Source organism: Macrotis lagotis, chromosome 2 (genome assembly GCF_037893015.1).
Source record: "Macrotis lagotis isolate mMagLag1 chromosome 2, bilby.v1.9.chrom.fasta, whole genome shotgun sequence".
NCBI classification, from domain to species: Eukaryota; Metazoa; Chordata; class Mammalia; order Peramelemorphia; family Peramelidae; genus Macrotis; species Macrotis lagotis.
In genome coordinates this window covers 289016711-289037170 of record NC_133659.1, presented here as the reverse complement: position 1 = coordinate 289037170, position 20460 = coordinate 289016711, and the positions used below count along the sequence as shown (strand labels likewise).

The following is a 20460-nucleotide window of genomic DNA, read 5'->3' as shown; positions in this document are numbered from 1 at the left end:
CTTCATAAATTCCCACCCCTTTAGGACCAAAGAGAAGAAACTAAAGTATACAAAACTAAGTGATTGCCCAGGATTACTGGAGCTTGTAAGAGACTGGACAGGCCTTCTGCTTTGCCCAGTAACCCCAAAAGGGTACCACTCACCCTCCCTGGCTTCTGGGAAGAAGCAAAGGGACAGAGCCATCTTAAGAACAGCTGGAGATGGAAAGACCAGGAAACCTTCTGAGACAGATCATTCTGAGCATGGATGGGACCCTGCTGCTCTGTCCTGCTTCCTTTCTATCAGCTAGAGTTCCATTGGTGTTCCCCTTTCCCCCATCAGCAAGTTCACACTAATATCTACATGGACCCAAATCTCCCATAATTTGGTCCGAAGAAATGAAGTCCCTCCCCTACCCAGACAATCTCACCCTCACACTCACTTTTCCCTTGCTGAGAGAAGTTCATGGGAGACCCGTTAGTGTAGAGGCCCTCCCCTGAGGAGGGGGAGGGTTTCAGTCCTGAGGCAGCAGGTGCAGGGGGAAGGCCAGTAAAGTTAAAATGGTCGTTTGCCTCCATTTCTGTGGGAGGGGAAAGAAAAAAATACTGGAGGTTAAACAAAGTCATGTCACCTGGAATCTACCACCTACGCACTTCCTGGGGAGGAAACCTCCCTCCATCTACAGTATACTCACACTTGCCTCCCACTTCAATACTGCCTAAGGAGGGAGGAGGAATAAGGAATGAGCCTTCCCCCAGCCCCAACCAGGGCAAGCCCCTGTTAAAAACAATCTCCACAAGCCAGTTCTGTTTGGGAATGGAAAAGGAAAAGCTGGCAAGAGAAGGGATGATACCAGAGAGTGGGGGAAGCCCCTCTCATTTTTAGCAACAAGCCTAGTCTAACATTCCCATCACAGGGATCTGCTTTATACACAAGTTTGGTCCATCTCACTTCTCTTTTCAGTTTCAAGGGTGAAGACCAGAGCCATAGATACAACCTGGGCAATAGCTTTTTCTTTCTTTCTTTTTTTTGGGGGAGGCCAGGGGTTGAATGCAGTGTCAAAGATTAGATAATCCGTTACACAACCATGTTGTATGTTGGAATACCAATTTTAGCTAAAATAGAGCTTTCTTGGTTATCTTATCCAAAATCCAAGATATCCCAAGCAAGAAACCAGTACTACAGCACTACCAAACTATTACATCAAAAACATGAGCGGGGGGCAGCTAGGTAGTGCAGTGGATAGAGCACCAGTCCTGGAGTCAGGAGTACCTGATTTCAAATCTGACCTCAGACACTTATTAATTACCTAGCTGTGTGGCCTTGGGCAAGTCACTTAACCCCATTGCCTTGCAAAAAAAAAAAAAAGCCCTAAAAAACCCAAAACAAAACAAAACGTCTTAGTTAATGGTTGTTTCCATCATACTCCCTGAAGATTTCCTACCTTGGGAAAATGGCTTGCTCTCCAAGATTACAATGGAGAAAGTCACAAGTGGGGAAAAAGTTAAACAAGAAGATGTAATGAAGAACATCATTCTTATATAAACTTATATAAATATGGCTCTTTAATTCAATCACCCAAATTCAAAACTTAGTATTAGAGTAAAAGAACAATCAGGCAGAGAATATGGGAAAGGCAAGGATTCTGAAAATGTTATTTTAGTAGTTCAAAGATCCGTTATTTCGAGGACCTTCATTTACCCTCTACAGAGAGACTGAATAAACCCCTCTACATCATAACATTTATGAGTGTCTATGAGCTGATAACACACTTCCCAAGTGTTTCCAGTCCATTCATAATGGTCTGCAGAACTCAGCCTGGCAGGAAGTGCCACAGCTTTCACTTCCAATAAAGTCTCTGAGAACCCAGGTAAAGCCCTTCCCCCTCCTCCCACCAGTAAGGACCTTGGGGGGAGGATGTTAAAAAGCTCCCAAATGTATCAAGAAGTAAGGCTAGTGATTCTTTAAATATCCCCTTTTAATCCTTCATTATTCTTGGGCAACCCGGTCCCTCAACAGAGTCTAAGCACCAGAGGAACTCAAACACTAGATGGGAGTTTTATTCTATCCCAGTTGTTTCTCAAAGCTAGTCCATTTCAGGAGCTGTAGACTCCAAAGTTAGAAATGAGAGATGTTGACCATATAGTCCAACTTTTCTTAATCACTATTATAAACTATATTTCTCTGGTGCTCACATACATCTTTGATCTTAACCAAGTATACATGTACTAGGTTCCTTCCTCCTCTTCTCCACTGACAGGCAACAGTTCACTTTCTCATTCCTCCAGCCAAATCCCTAAGAAACTAGTGACCTTCTCCCTGCTGTTCTGGGAAGGCACAGCATTTCCTGTTACATAAATTAAACATTAAAAAAAAAAAAATGTGAGCAGCTGCTCATAGAAATCAGATAAAAAAAGAAAAGGATAGGAAATTATCTGGTGGCCTGGAGCTGGACATTCCTCACTCCCAGCTTCGCTGAACAGCTCATTCCGACCAATGTTACTTTATTTAGGAGATTCTTTTTTAAGGAATATAAAATTCTCTGACTATATACTATCAGCTTCTATCCTGAATTGCATAGACAAAAGTCAGATGCTGATTTGGGGTTTGGAGGGCTATACCATTATCTGAAATACCACCGAGGTGGCTGTAAATGGGCCTCCCAACCAAGGGGGGAGGGGGGGAAGGGAGCACCGGGTGTTCCCTTAGCCAGAGCCATTTTATTTATGATTCCTTTATTAACTCCTAGGTCTCAGATTATGCTAAGGCTATCTACAGTGAAGGGATACAAAAGTTCCTTAGTATCTACAACCCTATCCAAGATGATTTTCATAACAAAAGTCTGCAAGTCCTTTCTGTCTTCCCCTCTAGAACCAGTATGTAATCGGGAGAAAAGGGAGAAGTTGAGTGTGTGTGTGGGGGGAGGGAATGGAGTAGGGATGTCGATTGAGAAATGGAGAGAGGAAAGGAAAGAAAATAAAGCAGGGAAGGCATCTCCCTTTGTGCTATCGGGGTTTACAGCCAAATGAATGCAGAAATCAATCAAGACTCAACTTTTAGAAAAGCATCCCTGAGAGAGAAAAGTGCTCAAGACCAGGAAGTGAAACTGGGTAACCATCCAGCCAGGTCTACTCCTATGCAAATGGATCGTTTAAGAGGGCAAGAAGTTTCATTTCCAAGAGTTAAGGATTACTGTCCTCTAAAACAAAAAGCTGAAAAACATCAATCAAAGCCCTGAGGGGAGGCTAGGTGGCGCAGTGGATAAAGCAGCGGCCCTGGAGTCAGGATTACCTGGGTTCAAATCCGGTCTCAGACACTTAATAATGACCTAGCTGTGTGGCCTTGGGCAAGCCACTTAACCCCATTTGCCTTGCAAAAACCTAAAAAAAAAAAAAAAAAAACCCAAAAAACCAAAGCCCTGAAAAGTTTGCTTTCTCAAAAGGGCCACTATTCAGCTGGTAATACAAAAAATGTTGAAAGATAAATTAGACTTTGAAACAGTTTCACACAGCCACCATAAGTCAAGTCTTCTAGGAGCCCTTCCGATAATAGCAGCTACTATGGACCAGGAACTGTGTTCAGCATTTTAAGAAATATTATCTCAACTGAATCTCACAACAACACTGAGAGGAGGGTATTATTATTCCCATTTTACAGTTGAAGAAACTGAGGTAAACAGAGGTTAAATGACTGGCTTAGGGTCACAACATTAGCGCTCAGGCTCTTCCGGCCTCCTGGCCAGGTGCTCCATCCATTGTGCTACCTGGAGGACCCCCCCCCCAAGCTCCCAAGACATAATGTTATATATATTTCCTAATCTCAACTAAAAGTGCTTCCTTTTTCCTCAGTAACTCCCGAAATTGATGGGGGTCATCTTTATGAGTGACAGACATTAGGAGTTTCCCTTCTTCCTTGCAATTAAAGTAAAATTCATTTGTGGGATTGTAACTAAGTTTTTAAATTAAAGGCAGCGGATAAAGCACCAGCCCTGGAGTCAGGAGTACCTGGGTTCAAATCTGGTCTCACACATTTAATAATTACCTAGCTGTGTGGCCTTGGGCAAGCCAATTAACCCCATTTGCCTTGCAAAAAACCTAAAAAAAAACCCCAAATAAATTAAAGGCAGCCTTGACCAACACTAATAACAATCCTCTATATCCCTCCTGCTTCAGCTGTCACATCCTAATATTGAAACTGGCAGTTGACTGACCTATTAAAAGAGGGTATATAGAAATGCCACCCCCCCATGAAATAAAAAGGAAACCCTCAAGCTGTGGTACTTAGATTCATAGTTCCTAAGGCATTAAGTACAGACTGCTTTGCCTTTTCTATCTAGACACACTTTCTCAGCAGTTTCCTTTCCTCCTAGCTGCAGGCTTCCGAATACCAGAGGCCTCAAGATGCTCTCTCTCCTAGCCAGGCTAGGATGGCAGCAGTAAAAAGAGCTTGCTCTCTTCCTGTCTCTGACTCAGGTCCGGTAGGTGGCAACCTCACTGAAGTCTGCTCTTTCCTTGATCCCACTCCCCTGGCAAATGCAAACTAAAATTCCATTTATTAAAGGAAGCCTTTCCCAATCCCTCTTCTAGAGCTTCCTTCTACTATTGATCTGGCAGACAGCTGGTTTCCGTTCATCTGTTGCCAGTGTTGCCTCCCCCTTTAGATTGTGAGTTCCTTAAGGATAGGGACTATCTTTTGCTTGTTTCCTATCACTTAACAGGGTCTAGTGCAGAGATGGCAATTAGTAAATGGTTTTTGATGGACTGAACAAAAGGGGTGGGGAAGAAGTACTCAATGCTAAAGGAACACTCCAGCAATTGGTGACCATACAGGGACAGACAAGCAATTTAGCTCTAAACTAGATTCCTTCTCATCAACAACCTCCTCATCTACTGTGGGAATACCCAAAGCTTCCAAAATGCACACCTTGCTCTTCAAAGATGAAAAATCTTTGAAAAAAGAAAAGCAAACAATATTGCCAAGTTCTCAGCAAGAGAGTTCAGAACCTAGCATGTAGCATTAAAAATCAAGGAAGTAAAAAAAGTGCTGACCAAATAAGGAATTCCTTCAGAACTTCCAGCTAAGAGATTAACCTGGACTTCACTCCACACTAGGGGAAGGCCCTTGGAACCACACAACAGAGGAGGCCACCCCAGCGGGTCTGGTCAGCCCAGCCTACATCTCTGTGCCCTCCCCTGGTACTATCAGGCTGACCCTCAAACAGGACAGTCTGAGATGGTAAAACTGCTCAACCCAGCCCTCAATTACAGACCCAAAAATGGACCTGCCCAAATGTATTGGAGAAGAAAAGCTGGGATTTAGACTCAAAGCTTTTCTTTCTCTCTGTTCCCTCCCTCCACTCCCCTGCCCCACCACTCTCTCTTTCAGGTTTTTACTGTCATGTGATTAAACCAAACTTCAGCTACTTCTCCCAGGAAAAGATTACCATTGTTTTAGTATCTGGTCTTCTGTGGGTTCTGCTGTCTTAACTATAAATATAAAACAAAAAGATACAATTACTTATATACTGATGAGATTTTTTTTTTATATCCTGGGCTATGAACTGAGGACATACACAAGATTATAGACAGAGAAACCCTTTCCTTTTACAGATGAAGAAACTGAGGTGCCAAAAGGTTCAGTGACTTGTCCAAGGTCATAAGCATGGGGGAGAGAACAGGACAACTTGGAACCGGGTATTTTATCTCCAAATCATAGTATACAGATGGTTTGGGCACGAAAATACAAAAGTGACCTAAGCAAGTTACAAGGCTAGTAGTGGTAGTACAGGGATCAAACCCCAAGTCTTCAGATTGAGCTCAATACACTCTTTCCAAGGTAATAAGTCAGATGGCAATATTCTCTCTTCAAAGTCAGGTCTTCCAAACTGCTTAGGAATTACTATGCAACTTTTTAGAAGCCACAAGAGAAGGATCAAAAAACAGTGACCCAGAATCAAAGACACTAGTGCCTTTTGTATCTCTATAGTCACAACTCACCAAGGGACCACAGGACAAAACAAACTCTGGCTTCCTATCAGATACCCGAAGACCAATTTAGTTTCTTTGTGCCTCAATTTCAATTTCCCCTTGAGAAGAAGTTAAAAATAATTTAAATTGCTGAATCAAACGGAGGATCAAGATCATACCATAATGTGAATCTGCTAAAGGAATCAGCCAGTTTTAGGATAGAGATAACTAGTAGGTGCAGTGGACAGAGCACCAGCCTTGAATCAGGAGAACAGTAGCTGTGTGTCCCTGGGTAAGTCACTTAGCCCTGTTTGCTGGGGTTAGAGTCAGACACAATGAAATGACTCAACAATAAATGTTTAGGACAGAGAAGGGAAAAGTTAGAGAAGATATTACTGTTGTCTTGTGGTACTTAGAAGAGGAATGAAGCCTATTCTATGTTATCTAAGGGCAGAGATAGGAACCTGGGTGGGAGTCAGAAAGATGCAGAAGATTTTTACTTAAGGATCACTAAATTAAATGGGGATGGCTAAAAGGGCCATTCCCATTATTTTATAAGGAAATTAAGACTCAGAGATTTATTTGCCCAATTTACTACACAGGTAGTAAAGAGGCAGATGGGATTTGCACCCCTGCCAGATCCAGTGTTGTTTTCTTTTAACAAAATACCTTGACTCCATATGTCTAACAATGACTGTCCCAAAGTGAAATGGGCTGCTTCAAGAGATAGGAGGTCCCTCATATGTGAGTGAATATTCACTCAGCACTGGATGAGGACCTGCAGAAATATTACAGAGGAGACTCCTGTTCAGCTCTGAGTTGGATTGAATGAGTTCTGAGGTCCAAATCTAAGAACTTTTGGAACAATAAGAACTTTGGAACTGTTATGGTGAAGAAATGCTACTCTCATGAAAAGGGCAAATGGAGAGCTCCCCATTTCTATAAATAACAAGACTTAAGGATTTCTGAATCTGAAGATGGATCCCTTTTCTGCTTCATTCTAGACTAATACAATCTCATATGTAGCCTGTATCTACCTTTCCTGTATAGGAAGCTTCCAGGATCTTTTCTTTTCTTTCTTTCTTCCTTCTTTTTGGGGGAGGGGTTTGCAAGGCAAATGGGGTTAAGTGGCTTGCCCAAGACCACCCAGCTAGGTCATTATTAAGTGTCTGAGGCCAGATTTGAACTCAGGTACTTCTGACTCCAGGGTCAGTGCTCTACCCACTGCACCACCTAGATGCCCCACTTCCAGGGTTTCTAAAGAGTTTGCAGAAGAAAAACATTTATTTTCCATCTTTACTCCTATAGAAAAAGCTCAGCAAGGCATCACCTAGCCCCCCCCCCAAAAACCCCCCAAATCTTCTGTAAAACAGGTTCCTAAAGAATGAAGTACCAACCTATGAATTCCAGGATAGTTTAAGAACATAAGGGTTTAGGATCAAGAAAGGGGAAATAATAACTAAGACCAAGTAAAGCAACAATAAACAATGAAGGCAATGAGAAGGAATTCCCTCTTTATGCAAATAAGCAGGGGTGGGGGGGGTGCCAGTCAAGCAGAAAAAGACAGGTAGGTATCTGAAGAAAAAAGAAACAGCTCAAGAAAGATTGGATTTTAGTTTTCAGAATGTTAGGAATAGGAGTTACCTAATGTCAAGCTGGATGATGCTATTTTGGTAGGGTTATGCTGCTTGCCAGACCAAAAAATATACCTATCCCAAACCGGCTGTGAGCCAATATTTCTCTTTTCATTCATTATTATCTCCTGGACATTTGATCTGGGTACCTGTCTCTATATGGGGAGGTTGAGGGAAGAAAAGACTAGAACGATATCTTAAATATCAGGAGAAGCAACTGAAAAAAAGCAGCAGCTTGCAAGATCCAATGGTTTAAGAGCCTAATTCCTGCGCCCCCCCCCCCCAGATTCTACCCATCTGAGAATCTTGGGAGCAACCTATTTTGTAGCCATTTTCTGACTAAGCAAAGAGACTAGGGCACATGGCTTGCCAAAAAACAAGGGCAACAACTTACTGCAATCCAATAGAAACACAGGGAGAGATGTTCTTTATGGGAAGGAGTGTCATATGATACTGGCCTTTGTAATCCTAATTAGTTGGGTTTGCAGAAGGGTGAAAATGGCTCCCTTCTATCCATCCATCTAAGATATCTGACCGGCACCAAAGGAGGCTGACCTCGGGTTTGCATGAAGGTTGGGAAGATCAGAGCCTGGCTTTCCAAGATTCTTAAACACTCCTTTCCTCAAAGACGCCAAATCCCATTCTAAATAAGTTCCTAGTTTCCAACTCCATGAAAGACCTCCTCATCCTGCACCCCCGCTTCACTCTGGGGAGGCCATCCCGACCACTCTCCCCCGGGGGGTTTGTGAGATCAAAAGAGAGAGAGAGAGAGAGAGAGACAGAGAGAGAGAGAGACAGAGAGAGACAGAGAGCGAGAGGAGCAGGGAATCCGGGATGCTCGAACGGGAGGGCTAGGATCAGTCGCGATGCAAGTCCAGGAAGCTCCCAGCAGAGGACTAAATCGGCTTCTCTCCTATCCCCAGCTCGTCCAAAAGAAGAAAAAAGGAAAAAAGAACATCATTCTCGAGGCGGTGACAGAACTGCGGCGGCGGGGCCAGGCCCGGGGGGAGGGGGTGGCGGGGGGAGGGGCGCCCAAGTTGAAGGAAGAAAAGCAAAAGTCAGCGGCGAGGACCGTCGGGGCCACATGGCGGGGCGGCCGGGCCGGGGCTGCCGGGAGGCCCCGGAAAATGAAACCAAATCTGATGAAAAAGGACATTTCACAACAAGAGGCGAAGCGGCGGAGCGCACAGCTGCCATTTCCCCGGCTTCCTGCCGGAGGCTGGGGGAGGGGCTGTTTGTACACAGAGGGAGGGGCGGCTGCTCCCCCATCCCCGAAAATTCCAGAGTGAAGGGCCCCCCGCCCCCCCCGCGGCGCGCCGCCTCGGGAGAGCCAGGCTCTCCGGGGGCCGAGGCGCCCTTTGCTGCCCCAGGTAACGGGGGACCTCTGCCGGGGGGGGGGGGAGACCCCGGCTCCTCCCGGGCGGCCGCCCCCCAGCCCGGCCCAGGCAGCCCCGCACAAAGGCCCTCCCCCGCCCGAGTTAGAGGGGGGCCCCTCGGAGCCCCTCGCCCCGCCGGGGCCGGCCCCTTCCCCGTTCCGGGGGAGTCCTCCGGGGAATCCCCCCTCCGACACTCAGGGATTCCCCATGGGGGGCGGGGCGGGGCGGGAAACCCACTCGGGCCCCCGAGAATCAAGTGGGATCTGGGCCCCCCCCGCCCGGCTCCGGGGCTCCGGCCGCCGGGACCGCGAATCCCGAGGGAGCGCCCCCCCACCCGGGGCCCAGGAGCGCGGCCCGGCCCGCGGGGGGGGGGCTCCGGCCGTGCCCCGCGCCCCGAGCGCTCCTGCCCCCCTACCTCAGCCGGGGGCGTCCTCCCGCCGGGCGCCCGGCTCGCGTGTCCCCGGAGGGCCGGGGGCGGGCGTTCACATGGCCGGGCGCCGGGGCCACTCCGGAGGGAAGGGGCGGCGGGGCGGGGGCGCGGCTTAACCGCGGGGCCCGAGCGGAGCCAACATGGCCGGCGGGGAGAGCCCGAGGAGCCGGAGAGACCGCGGAGAAGGAGGCGGAGGGAAGAAGGGAGGGGAAGAGCCGGGGGAAGAGCCGAGGGAAGAGAGGGAGGGCGCGGGGCGGGGCGGGGCGGGGCGGGCCTCGCCTGGGCTCACCCGGTCCTAGCGCCGCCCTGGCCCGGCCGGCCCGGCCCTGCCCCGCCCGGGGTCCTCCGAGGCGGGCAGCCCGCGGGGCCCAGCCGGCCCGGGCCGCCGCCGCCGCGCCGCCGCCGCCGCGCCGCGCTCTGGGCCAACGGGGCCGGGGCCGGGGCCGGGCCGGGAGCGCGGGGGCGGGCCCGGGGCGGGCCGACCGGCCCCGGGTGACATCAGCAGAAGCCCGGGGCAGCGGGGGTCCGGGGCGGCGCACCCGTCCTTCCCGGAGGGCCGGGGCGGCCACCTTCTCTGCCCGCCCCCGGCAAACTTAAGGAGGGGGGAGAGCCGGCTTCCCTCCCTCAAGTTTCTGGACGGGCGCGCCAAGGTCACGGCCGCCGGCTCCCCCACCTCCGGACCCAGGCTCTCCACACACCTACCTAATCTGCGTCCCAGGCACCAGGTGAATTTCTCAATCTTGTAAGGCGCCAGGGCGTGGGGGAGGAAGTCCAGGCCGCCCCAGGCCCGGGGAGGCTGTGGCTCCACACGGACCTGGTGTCCCACGCCCCTCCTCCACCCCTCTACCTTCCTCTTTCCACGGCAGGGGCCGAGGGAAGGAAGAATAGACTTTGATTAGGATCAGACTTAGCAGCCGCCTCCTCCCAGGCCCTCAACCCAGCCAAAGCAACACTGCCTTCCCCCAGGAGGGTGCTCTCTCAGGCTTCCCATCCACTTCCATCCTCTGGAAACTGGGGGACGATCCGGGGAGGTGGATAAGGGGGGGAAATGGGAAGAAAGTTTAATTCTGCTCAGGTAAATCATCCCCGGACTATATAGGGCCTTGACCTTTTGGGGACTTATGTCCAAAACCTCACAGGGATCTTGCCCCAGGGGCAGAGGGGTATCTATCTAATCTTGGAGATTTTTTTTTTGTTTTTGCCAGGAAATGGGTTTAAGTGACTTGCTCAAGGTCACACAGGTAGGTAATTATTAAGTATCTGAGGCTGCATTTGAACTTGGGTCCTCCTGACTCCAGTGCCCCCCCCCCACTCAGAGATTCCTAATCTGGGATGAGTAAATTTTGTAAAATCTATATTTCCACTTAATTTGGTTCCCATTTGCTGTACTTATTACATGTATAATTGATATCATGCTCTCGATGGGAGAGCATTGGGAAGGAGGGAGAGAACTTGAATCTCAATGTTTTGAATGAATATTAAAAATATGGGGCAGCTGGATGGCTCAGTGGATAAAAAAAAACCGGCCCTAGAGTCAGGGGGACCTGAGTTCAAATGCAGCCTCAGACACTTAAGCACCTAGCTGTGTGGCCTTGGGCAAGCCACTTAACCCCATTTACCTTGCAAAAAAAAAAAGCCTAAAAAATAAATTAACAATTTTAAACTACAATTCTGTTCTAGAAAAGGATTTTTAAACTTTCTGCCGATAGGGTATGATCATAGTCCAACCCCTGCAACCTTCAAAAACAGGGGAAAGAGAAAGGAAAACATCCTGGCTACTTCTCCCTGCCATCTATGATTCCTCCTTTCCACCTCGCCCCACCCTTCCATCTCAGACAAGACACAAGGATTAGACTTGGCCAAATGCACCTTTGCTGGGGGCAGAACTCCCAACAGACCCAAAGAACGCTGGGTGGAGGTTTCAACTCTCATACTGGCATAGCCACACCCCTTGACCGCAGCCACCACCGTAACCACCCACACCCACACCCACTCCACCTAGAATGCAGGGAGAGCTGGGAGTCCTGGAAACCAGACAGCCCCCCACCCCTGCCGGAGTGATTTCCACTGGAGCCCAACTCCTTCCTGTTATTCCTGTCCACTGACAGCATCCCATCACCACCAAGTACAACGACTGGAAAAAGTAGGGGACTGTTCCTCTGGGGTAGATGAAGGCCTTGTAAGAGTTAGGCAAGAAAATGGAGCAGTATCTGATGGGAGGGGGCTTCCACCTCGCATCCCCACACCCACCGACGGGGGATCCTCACTGGCAGTCGTACTCGGCTCCGGAAGTGGGTGTGGGGAGAAGCACAACCATCTGCCCAGTTTACAGCTGGCTGGCTCCTTCCTACCTGTCACCAGCTAACCACCACAGCAACCCTGCCTCCCCCTCCACTGAGAGTGGGATAGAAGCCCCCGACCTCCCAGAGAACTTACCCTCCCTCGGCCTAGGTTTGGCTGTCAGCCAGTCATCATCCCACAGCCAGCGTTTCTCTACTAGATGGTGGCCTAAGAAGCTGGAGACCCTGGGGTGCAGGTGAGGGAAGGAGGCTGCCGTGTGCAGTGAGGAGGCCTGGGAACAGAGTGAACCACTCCCTGCTCCAACCCCAGGCTGTGGGTTGGTGAGAACTGATGGGGGCGGGGGATGGGAGAAGATTAGCACCTGCTCCTTCCTCCCAGCCCGGCCCGCCACCATGTTATTGCTGCATCACCCAACTCCGGGGTCAGCTGCCATTGTGAAATGGCTCCGGTGGAGAGCCAGATGGCCGGGGCCGGGCGGGAGGCCGCGCTGCCCCGGCCCGGGCCGCCGGCCTCCCCCTTTGTCCGCCGTCCCCGCAGAGGGGGGCCCGGCGCGGCGCCCCCGCCCCCACCCCGGCCGGGCCGGCTCCCCGGCGGCTCGTGACTCAGAGGTGCAGGCTGAAGCCTGCTCCCCGCACCCCCACTCCCGGCCTGGGGGAGGGGCACAGAGGGGGCTGCTGAACTTGGGGGGCGGAAGCGCCCCCCTGCCAGACCGCCGCCGAGCCGGTCCCCCAAAGTCTGGGGCAACCCTCCCTTTTCTGCAGCGCCCCAGTACGGGCAGGGGTGCAACTGGAGACCGGGGGAGGGGGCACCCCTCTAGTTTCTGAGCCCCCTCGGCCGGAGCGGCTGGTCCCCGGATCGCAGCTCCGGAGGAGCTGTCAGCCCGGGGGCGCCCCGGCAGGTGCCGAGTTCAGGAGCTCCCCTTCACAAAGGGCCGGGCCGGGGGTGCGGGCGGCTCGGGCCAGACGCCCCAGAAAGGAAGGCTGAGGGAGGGGCCCGGGGAGACGGGGAGGGGCGAGGGCTTCCTGCCCCCCCAGGAAACAGGGGAGGGGGAGGGGAGGGGAGGAGAGCCGGGGGGCTGCGGGCGCCGAGTGCGTGCGTGCGTGCGCGGGGGCCGCTCCGCGGGGGCGGGGCGGAGGCGCTCCGGAGCGGGGAATCCCCGCGCCCAGCGAGGGGCGCCGGGGGCGCCGGGGTCTCACCTGCACGGGGCCCGGGGCCCGGGGCCGGCGGCGGCGGCGGCAGCGGCGAGGAGAGAGGGAACAGGGGTGGGGGTGGCGCTTAAAGGGGCAGGAGCCTCGTGGCGGGGGCCGGGGAGGGGGAGGGGGCGGCCGAGGCTGGGCGATGGGGCTCCGGGCGGGGAAGGGGCTGGGAGCGGGGCCCGAGCGCCCCCCCCCGGTCCCGGGGCCCGCCGGCCGGGCCGGACTGGAGCAGGCAAGGAGCAGGCAAGGAGCGCCTGATGCGGCCCCCCGCCCGGGCCGGGCTCTCCGCGGGACCTGCGAGGCCGGCCCTGGCCCCACACTGCCCTCGGGGGCGGCCAGGGAGCCGGCTGCCACCCCTCCGCCCAGAGTGGGTGCCCCGGGAGAAACTGAGGCCGAAGGGGGGCAGGCCGCCCCCGCAGCTCCGAGGCGGAGCAGCCTCGGCTGGGCCCGGCCCGCCCAGGGGGCCCGCTAGCCCTCCCGCGGTGGAGCCCGGCCGGCGCGGCTCCGGGGCGCCACCTGCAGCCCCGAGTGCGAACACCCGGCGCGGCGCCCGGGCCGGGCCCCGCGGGCCTCCCCGGCCCCGCTTCCTCACTTCCTCCGCGCGCTGCCATCCGGCCCGGGGCGGGGCTTGCAGCCGGCGGGCTCCTCCTCGGGACAAAGCCCCATCTGCCTTGTCAACAGTCATTAGCCCGAGCCCGGCAAATGGCTCTTCCCGGACTTCAAAATGGTGAACTGCGGAGCTGACACAGCGCCTCCGGGGGCCGCGGGCCGGGGGCCTGCGGACGCCCCCGCCCCACTAGCGGAGCTGTCAGACCCACCGGCGGGCGGGGAGAGGCGCTGCCTAGGCACCGGCGGGGGACCCGGGCCGCCCAGGCCCACCTGCCCCCCCAGCTCCCGAGTGCCTTTCCTAGAGGTTTAGCCAGGAAACGCCTGCTAGTATTACCAAGTGTTTCGTGACTGTCCCCCATCCACCTCACAACCCTGAAAGGGCCAAAGCAACTGAGGCTGACCGAGGTCAAGTGACAAGTCCAAAGTCTTACAACGAAGTGAAGCAGGATTCACTTAGGTCCGTCTTATCCAGGATGGGGAGCCTGAGCTGGAAGTTCATTTTTTTTTGCAAGGAAACGGGGTCAAGTGGCTTGCCCAAGGCCACACAGCTAGATAAGTGTCAGAGACTTAATTTGAACCCAGGTACTCGACTCCAGGGCCAGGGCTCCATCCACTACGCCACCTAGCTGCCGGAAGTTAAATTTTCGATTCGGGTTAAGATAAACCAGTGAGGGACTTAGTGAAAGCATTAATGAAGCCCTTTAGTAAAGGAAATGAAAGATTTCCTGACTGGCCCACTCCTTTAAGATTTGTTACCTGACCCCTCTGGGTTTGTTTTACTTACCCAGCATAAGTCAAACTAGAAGCCAAACCCAAGGCCTGACTCCTACTTCCCCGGGCTTAGCCCTTTCTGCACCCCCCTCTTGTGCAACTAAGAATCTTGAATTAATTGTAATCAGTGACCCACCCTGGTACTTTAATGCTTTTATTTAGGGACTTGCCATTAAGTATATGGAAACTAGAAAAATGAATATGATGATGAACTCATCTCAAACCCACTCTTCCCAGACACACAAAATGAGTTGTGAGACGTACATTTTATTCAAAAGTTTAAATATTCTTCAGAGTACACAGCTTTTCCAATGAAAGTTCTTGTGTAGTTTGTTCAGACAACTGAAATTTTAGGATGTGGCAGGAGTGACTCCTCATGAGTGCTCTTCAGCCAGTTTTTCAGCTTTTGTCACTGCTTCTTCAATGGGTCCTACCATGTAGAAGGCCTGTTCTGGGAGATGGTCATACTGACCTGTAGGGGATAAGGAAAATGTGAGGGAAAAGTCTCATCTTTTTGCAATAAACTGAAACCTTTATCAAAGCATTCAAATGATGCTAGGTACATGGAGATGAAAAATGAAGCTCTTGACTATCAAAGAAATAGTGTGTGTGTGGGGGGGAGATGTAACTCTTTCAGATAATGAATGATACTGAGATAAGCCTACTAGGACAAAATTTGAAGAAGAGCTGCTAGTATTTGGTTCAAATACACGGGGGCAGGGCAGGAAAGCTGAACAAGTGAAGGAACATTGTAAACTGTGACAAGAGCCCAAAAAGGGAAATCAGATTGACTGTTATTAACTTGAAGGATGAGAAGATGATACTGGAGGTTTTTAAAGTTGATTTTTTTTGGAGGGCGTGGCTATAAAGGAAATCATTAAAAAAAGTCAGACTGGAATGAGGCAGTTTAGAATGGATGGCCTTAAAGGGAGAAAAAGATAAGAAAGGTATGGAAGATATTACCAACCCCCCCCAACAAATTAAAACCAAAGTACTAGAAGTCATTACTGAACATCAGAAGTGAAAAGAACACCCCCTGAAATCAGTTAAAAGGGAAAATTGTATATATTTTCTGTAAAATGCCAGGCATACTTTTCTAAGATGTCTCTCTAGACAAAGAATAGTTCTCTTACCTGCCAAGATCTGCTGGAATCCCTTAATGGTTTCTTTCAGGGGTACCAACTTCCCCATATGTCCTGTGAATACCTCAGCAACCTGGAATGGCTGAGACAAGAAACGTTGGATTTTCCGGGCTCGGGATACTGTCAACTTGTCTTCTTCTGACAACTCATCCATACCAAGGATAGCAATGATGTCCTGGAGGGACTTATAATCCTAAGAGAGAAATGTTAATTTTAAGTTTGGTCCTGGCAAAGGGATACAAGAATTGCTTTCATTTAAAACCTTAGATTTTTAGATCTTTCGAAGCATTGATATTTTATTCCTATCCCAACATGACAGTTAATAGTTCTGACACTCAATCAGTACTTCTACTGATACAAGTGTTTGTCCTTCCCTCTCTTCCAAGTATGCTCACCTGCAGTATCTTTTGCACACCTCGGGCAACATCATAGTGCTCATTGCCAACAATGTTGGGGTCCATGATCCGAGAGGTGGAATCCAAAGGATCCACTGCAGGGTAAATGCCCAGCTCAGCAATAGCCCGAGACAGCACAGTGGTAGCATCCAAGTGGGCAAAGGTAGTGGCCGGAGCAGGGTCAGTCAAGTCATCAGCAGGCACATAGATAGCCTAATTTGGAGTAATTCAACATTTTAAGGATACCTTTTTCCAAACTCAGACTTCTAATATTATTTCACCAAAGATAAGGGATCTAGTCACCTCCTTTATTTTATAGATCATACCTTAAGAAATTGTCTAAAGGCACACAGCTGATTATGTTAGAGCCCAAGGAACTTAAGAGGTCTACAGTGGGGGCTCATCCAGTGCCCTTTCCACCACTTATCTGATGGGGAATCAATGGCTACCCTAGAGGCTATTATTATTCCCTTTGCTTTCTTTCTCATTTTTAAGCATCAAAGAATTTATGGCCAAGCTAGGTACTAAATGTACTTTCCTATTGTGCTTTAGACTATAAAATCCTGGATATGGAGTCATAGATCTGGCATAACAGATTCTGTATTAAATCCTGCCTCTATAATCAAATTAATCCAGGTTAAGTCACTTATTTTCTCTGGGTTCATTTTCTCATCTATAAGGTTAAGAATAAATTAGCTCCTTTTATGTTTCTTAAAGCTCAAAAATCACTCAAAAATGTAATTAGTCGTATGACTGTAACTGCCTGGCTATGTGACCCTGGACAAGTCATTCAACCCCAGTGCCTTAAATAAAAATAAAATTAAAACAAAAATTCTCTTACTTGCACAGAAGTGATAGAACCCTTCTTGGTTGTGGTAATTCTTTCCTGCATGGTACCCATATCAGTGGCCAAGGTAGGCTGGTAACCCACAGCAGAGGGGATTCTGCCTAGCAAAGCAGACACCTGGAAGGATAGAAGGGAGAGAAAACCAAAGACTTTAAAACATCCGTAACTTCATTGAGTTTGCTTTTTTTAGTTTTTCCCCCTTTCTTTACCACCCATCTTCCCTTTTACCTCTGAGCCAGCCTGAGTGAATCGGAAGATATTATCAATGAAAAGCAGTACATCTTGACCCTCTTGGTCTCTGAAGTATTCAGCAACAGTGAGGCCAGTCAAAGCTACCCGAGCCCGAGCACCAGGTGGTTCATTCATCTGACCATATACCAACGCTACCTGTGGTGGACATAAAAATCAGGAAAAGTATGGGGAAAAAAAACCACCTATCTAGATGCTCACTTATTATAATACAGAACTTCCTGCCCAAGATCAGATCAATGAAGATGGGATACAATAAGAAAACTTAAAAACGGATCATGTGAAGCTTCCAAATTGCAAAAAATGTTGCCAGAAGTCAAGGAAATGAATGGGCACATCACAACTCAAGTATCGATAATTTTTGTATAATGACTAAATAGTAAAAGAGAGGTCTATAATGGCTTCTTAGACAAGCCTAGGTTGTAGAGGCAACAGTGGATCACCTTGGAAGTGGTATCCTTCAGATTAATGACACCAGACTCAATCATCTCATGGTACAAGTCATTGCCTTCTCGGGTTCGTTCACCAACACCAGCAAACACAGAATAACCACCATGGGCCTTAGCAACATTGTTGATTAACTCCATAATCAATACAGTCTTTCCCACACCAGCACCACCAAACAGACCTATGGAGAGAAGATGACACCCAGTTTATTTATAAGTAATTCCTAAATTCCAAAAATTACAACCTGAAATTTAAGAAGACTGGGTAACAGTGAACAGTAAATTATTCTTGTTTTTCCTTCTCAGAAGTGTCATCTGGCTTCAGCAACATCAGAAGAACGAAAGTCAGAAAGCAACTCATCAGTGAAGGATGGTTAACAAGTCAGGTGTTGCTCTTATACAACACCTAACAAAAACAACAGTAGATAGAGAATCTCTCTAGAACTCTCCTCAGGCAATTTTACCATAATGGTATCTACCTAAAGCTCTCCTCAACCTCTGTCATATCAAACACTGCTTACATGCAAGGTAAACAGTGACAAAATGCTGGTCACTGAAAATGTCATCATTGTAACTTATTACCAAATTTAAAATCATAAGATATGACTTTCAACTCTTTAAAAAAAAAAATCCACTCAAGTAAAGTTATCTGAAAATATACATTATCTAGGGGCAATGACAGAAGAACCTGTGTCTCTTGACTCCTATTGCCCTCATCTCACTATCCATGCCATGTACTGTCAAATAAAAAACACTGAAATGCTTCTAAAGTCTAACATACCTATTTTGCCACCCTTGGCATATGGGGCCAAAAGATCCACAACTTTGATGCCAGTAACCAGGATTTCTTGCTCCACACTCATCTCTATAAACTCAGGAGCCTCAGCATGAATAGCAGCAAATCTGTATAGAAAAAGATTCAGGAAGCAATTAGCTTGAATTGATCTAACTTCCTAATTAAAGGATTTTTCTGGTACTACATATCAGCAAACTTCCTTATTCTGTACTATATAACAGCATTCTTTCTCATGGAGGGAATTTAGGGATAAGGCAAACTCATTATCATGCTTTTAATCCCAACTAGGAGAAAAAAAATTACATCCTAAGTGGCTATATTCTTAAGGCTTCTACACTTTTATCTCTCAATCAATTGCCAATTATATCAATTACATACTTTAATCTTTACATATATATATATATATATACACACACATATAAATTTTAAACATTCTTCAAGAAGCAATTTTTAAGTGTCATAGAGGGAATCAATTATAATACTATTGTCTTAGCAGTAATTAAAATGTAATTTTCAGAAAACAAGTCATAATTTTGTGGATGGATATATATTATGGAAATAACTGGGTAGAAAGCTGAAGCTCTTGGCACTCACTGTTTGGTTTTGATTGGACCCCGTTCATCAATGGGCTCTCCAATCACATTCATAATTCTTCCTAGTGTCTCGGGCCCCACAGGGATTTTGATAGGGGCACCAGAATCCAAGACCTTCTGCCCTCTCACCAACCCTTCAGTACCATCCATAGCAATGGTCCGGACTGTGCTCTCACCTGTTAGTGGGGGACAAAAAAAGCAGCTTCAATGACTCTAATCGTTTTACCTGGAAATTCTGACTTTGGTTCTTTCTGCCAATAGAACATACAGAGCCCCCCACCACCACCCAGAAAATGAACTCTCTTGTTCAGATTCTAATTTTGGCTTCAGCAAACTCAGAAGAACGAAAGTCAACAAGCTACAAATCATCATTCAAGAGAGGCTGCTCCAGGGGCGCCGGGGCCTCCCTGCCCAAAGTCACCTTGACCCGAGGCCGGAGGAGCCTGCACTCACCCAGGTGCTGGGCGACCTCCAGCACCAGCCTGGTTTCCCGGTCCTGCACTTCCAGGGCGTTGAGGATGGGGGGCAGCCCCTCGTCGAACTGCACGTCCACCACGGCCCCGATGACAGCCACGATGCGGCCCTGGGCGGCGGCGCCGCTCTTGGGGGCCGGGGAGGTCTGGGCCGCGTAGTCCCGGGCTGGGGAGGGCAGGGAGAGGTCACTGAGGGTCAAGGCCATGGGGTGGGGGCTCCTGCTGCCAGGCCTGCGGGGCTGGGGGAGGGGCGGCCCCCAGCGAGTGCATCCGGGCCGCGGCGAGGCGCCCCCGCCCCCACTCCCACTCCCACACCGGGGATCCCGCTTTCCGCCAGCGAGGAGCCGGAAGGGCACGGCGGAAGCTGCGGCCTGGGTCCCGAGGATGAGGGCTGCAGGGCCTCTGCCCTCCCTCCCTTCGGCGCGGGCGCCACCAGGCCGCGAGCGTCTCAAGGTCACGGGCCCGCGAGGGCCCACTCAACCCTGGAAAAGGTTTACTCACCTGGCTGCAGCGCGGCAGGGGCGGCCCGTAGCAAGGCCTGGGCCTGGGGCAACGGCGCCGAAGCGCCGAGGCCCCGAAGGGCGCCCGAGGCCGAGGCAGCGGCAGCGCGGCCAAACAGCCCCAACATGGCGGAGTCCGGGGAGAGACTGAGCTCGGCAACCTTCCCCAGCTGCAGACTCACACGGGCAGGGGCGGAACTGCAGCAGGATCCGGCGCTACCATTGGATTAGCTCCCTGCTCTTTACTCTAGACCCCGCTCCCATAGGGCAAATCCTATGAGCCCTTCTCCCGTTGGTCAGAACCAACGCCACTCTCGGATACTGAATTTTCATTGGGTATGGTCTGCGATTGGGTTTAGCCTAGGAGAACTAGAAGACAATTGGTACAGATGGATGTCAGTTGGAGCAAGAAGTGGGAGGGACTACCCCTAAAGAGGAAGAACTCTGGGAAACACGTGGGTTGTCTTTGACTGCCCTTGGGCCCTTCCAAGACCTTCGTTCTTAGGGTATCTGCCCCTTAGGAGTTAGGCTGACCTTGGTTAGGTCCTTGAGCCCCTCTTGGGTCTTAGGCTGTCTTTGCAATGGCTTCAGAAAATAAGTAATTCCAATCTATTTGCCCCTTCACCTCATCACAATTCCTGCATTCTAATTTTATTTATTTATTGATTTATCTATTTATTTCTAAGGCAAACAGGGTTAAGTGACCTGCCCAAGACCACACAGCTAGTTAATTATTAAGTGTCTGAGGTCAGATTTG

General features: G+C 50.0%; 2 protein-coding genes and 2 non-coding genes across 9 annotated transcripts in view; all 4 read right to left on the bottom strand.

Moving 5' to 3' along the window:
• Positions 1–12901, bottom strand: part of BAZ2A (bromodomain adjacent to zinc finger domain 2A) — a 31515-nt gene extending 18614 nt beyond the window's left edge. For 2 of the 6 annotated variants that reach the window (XM_074226355.1, XM_074226356.1), the window contains exons 1-2: positions 11822–12145; positions 422–559 (exon numbers count right to left, since the gene is read on the bottom strand). In XM_074226355.1, coding sequence (XP_074082456.1) covers positions 422–559; positions 11822–12080 — 397 coding nt within the window. In that variant the 5' untranslated portion in view covers positions 12081–12145. The other 4 variants (XM_074226360.1, XM_074226359.1, XM_074226358.1 and 1 more) reach the window with 4 other exon arrangements.
• Positions 12902–14509: 1608 nt separating this feature from the next.
• ATP5F1B (ATP synthase F1 subunit beta) lies at positions 14510–19846 on the bottom strand. The gene is made up of 10 exons (XM_074226354.1): positions 19705–19846; positions 19184–19369; positions 18732–18906; positions 18123–18244; positions 17339–17523; positions 16875–17033; positions 16641–16763; positions 15800–16012; positions 15396–15597; positions 14510–14734 (listed from the first exon to the last, which is right to left on the bottom strand). Exons 1-10 carry the CDS (start codon positions 19829–19831, stop codon positions 14637–14639), a joined length of 1590 nt encoding a protein of 529 aa, XP_074082455.1. The 5' UTR covers positions 19832–19846; the 3' UTR covers positions 14510–14636.
• On the bottom strand, positions 17639–17711 carry LOC141515744 (small nucleolar RNA SNORD59). Its single transcript, XR_012476491.1, has one exon. It is a non-coding gene; the product is annotated as a small nucleolar RNA SNORD59 (small nucleolar RNA).
• Positions 19032–19108, bottom strand: LOC141515746 (small nucleolar RNA SNORD59). Its single transcript, XR_012476492.1, has one exon. It is a non-coding gene; the product is annotated as a small nucleolar RNA SNORD59 (small nucleolar RNA).
• Positions 19847–20460: the final 614 nt, after the last annotated feature.

What these genes read in the sequence shown, in the direction of transcription:
- ATP5F1B (XM_074226354.1), bottom strand. Translation starts at nt 19,831, where the DNA reads ATGTTGGGGCTGTTTGGCCGCGCTGCCGCTGCCTCGGCCTCGGGCGCC. An exon ending in GGTCCAATCAAAACCAAACA is followed by an intron (nt 18,245 to 18,731) that starts GTGAGTGCCAAG and finishes TTTTCTATACAG; the next exon opens with ATTTGCTGCTATTCATGCTG. An exon ending in TCACTCAGGCTGGCTCAGAG is followed by an intron (nt 16,764 to 16,874) that starts GTAAAAGGGAAG and finishes CTATCCTTCCAG; the next exon opens with GTGTCTGCTTTGCTAGGCAG.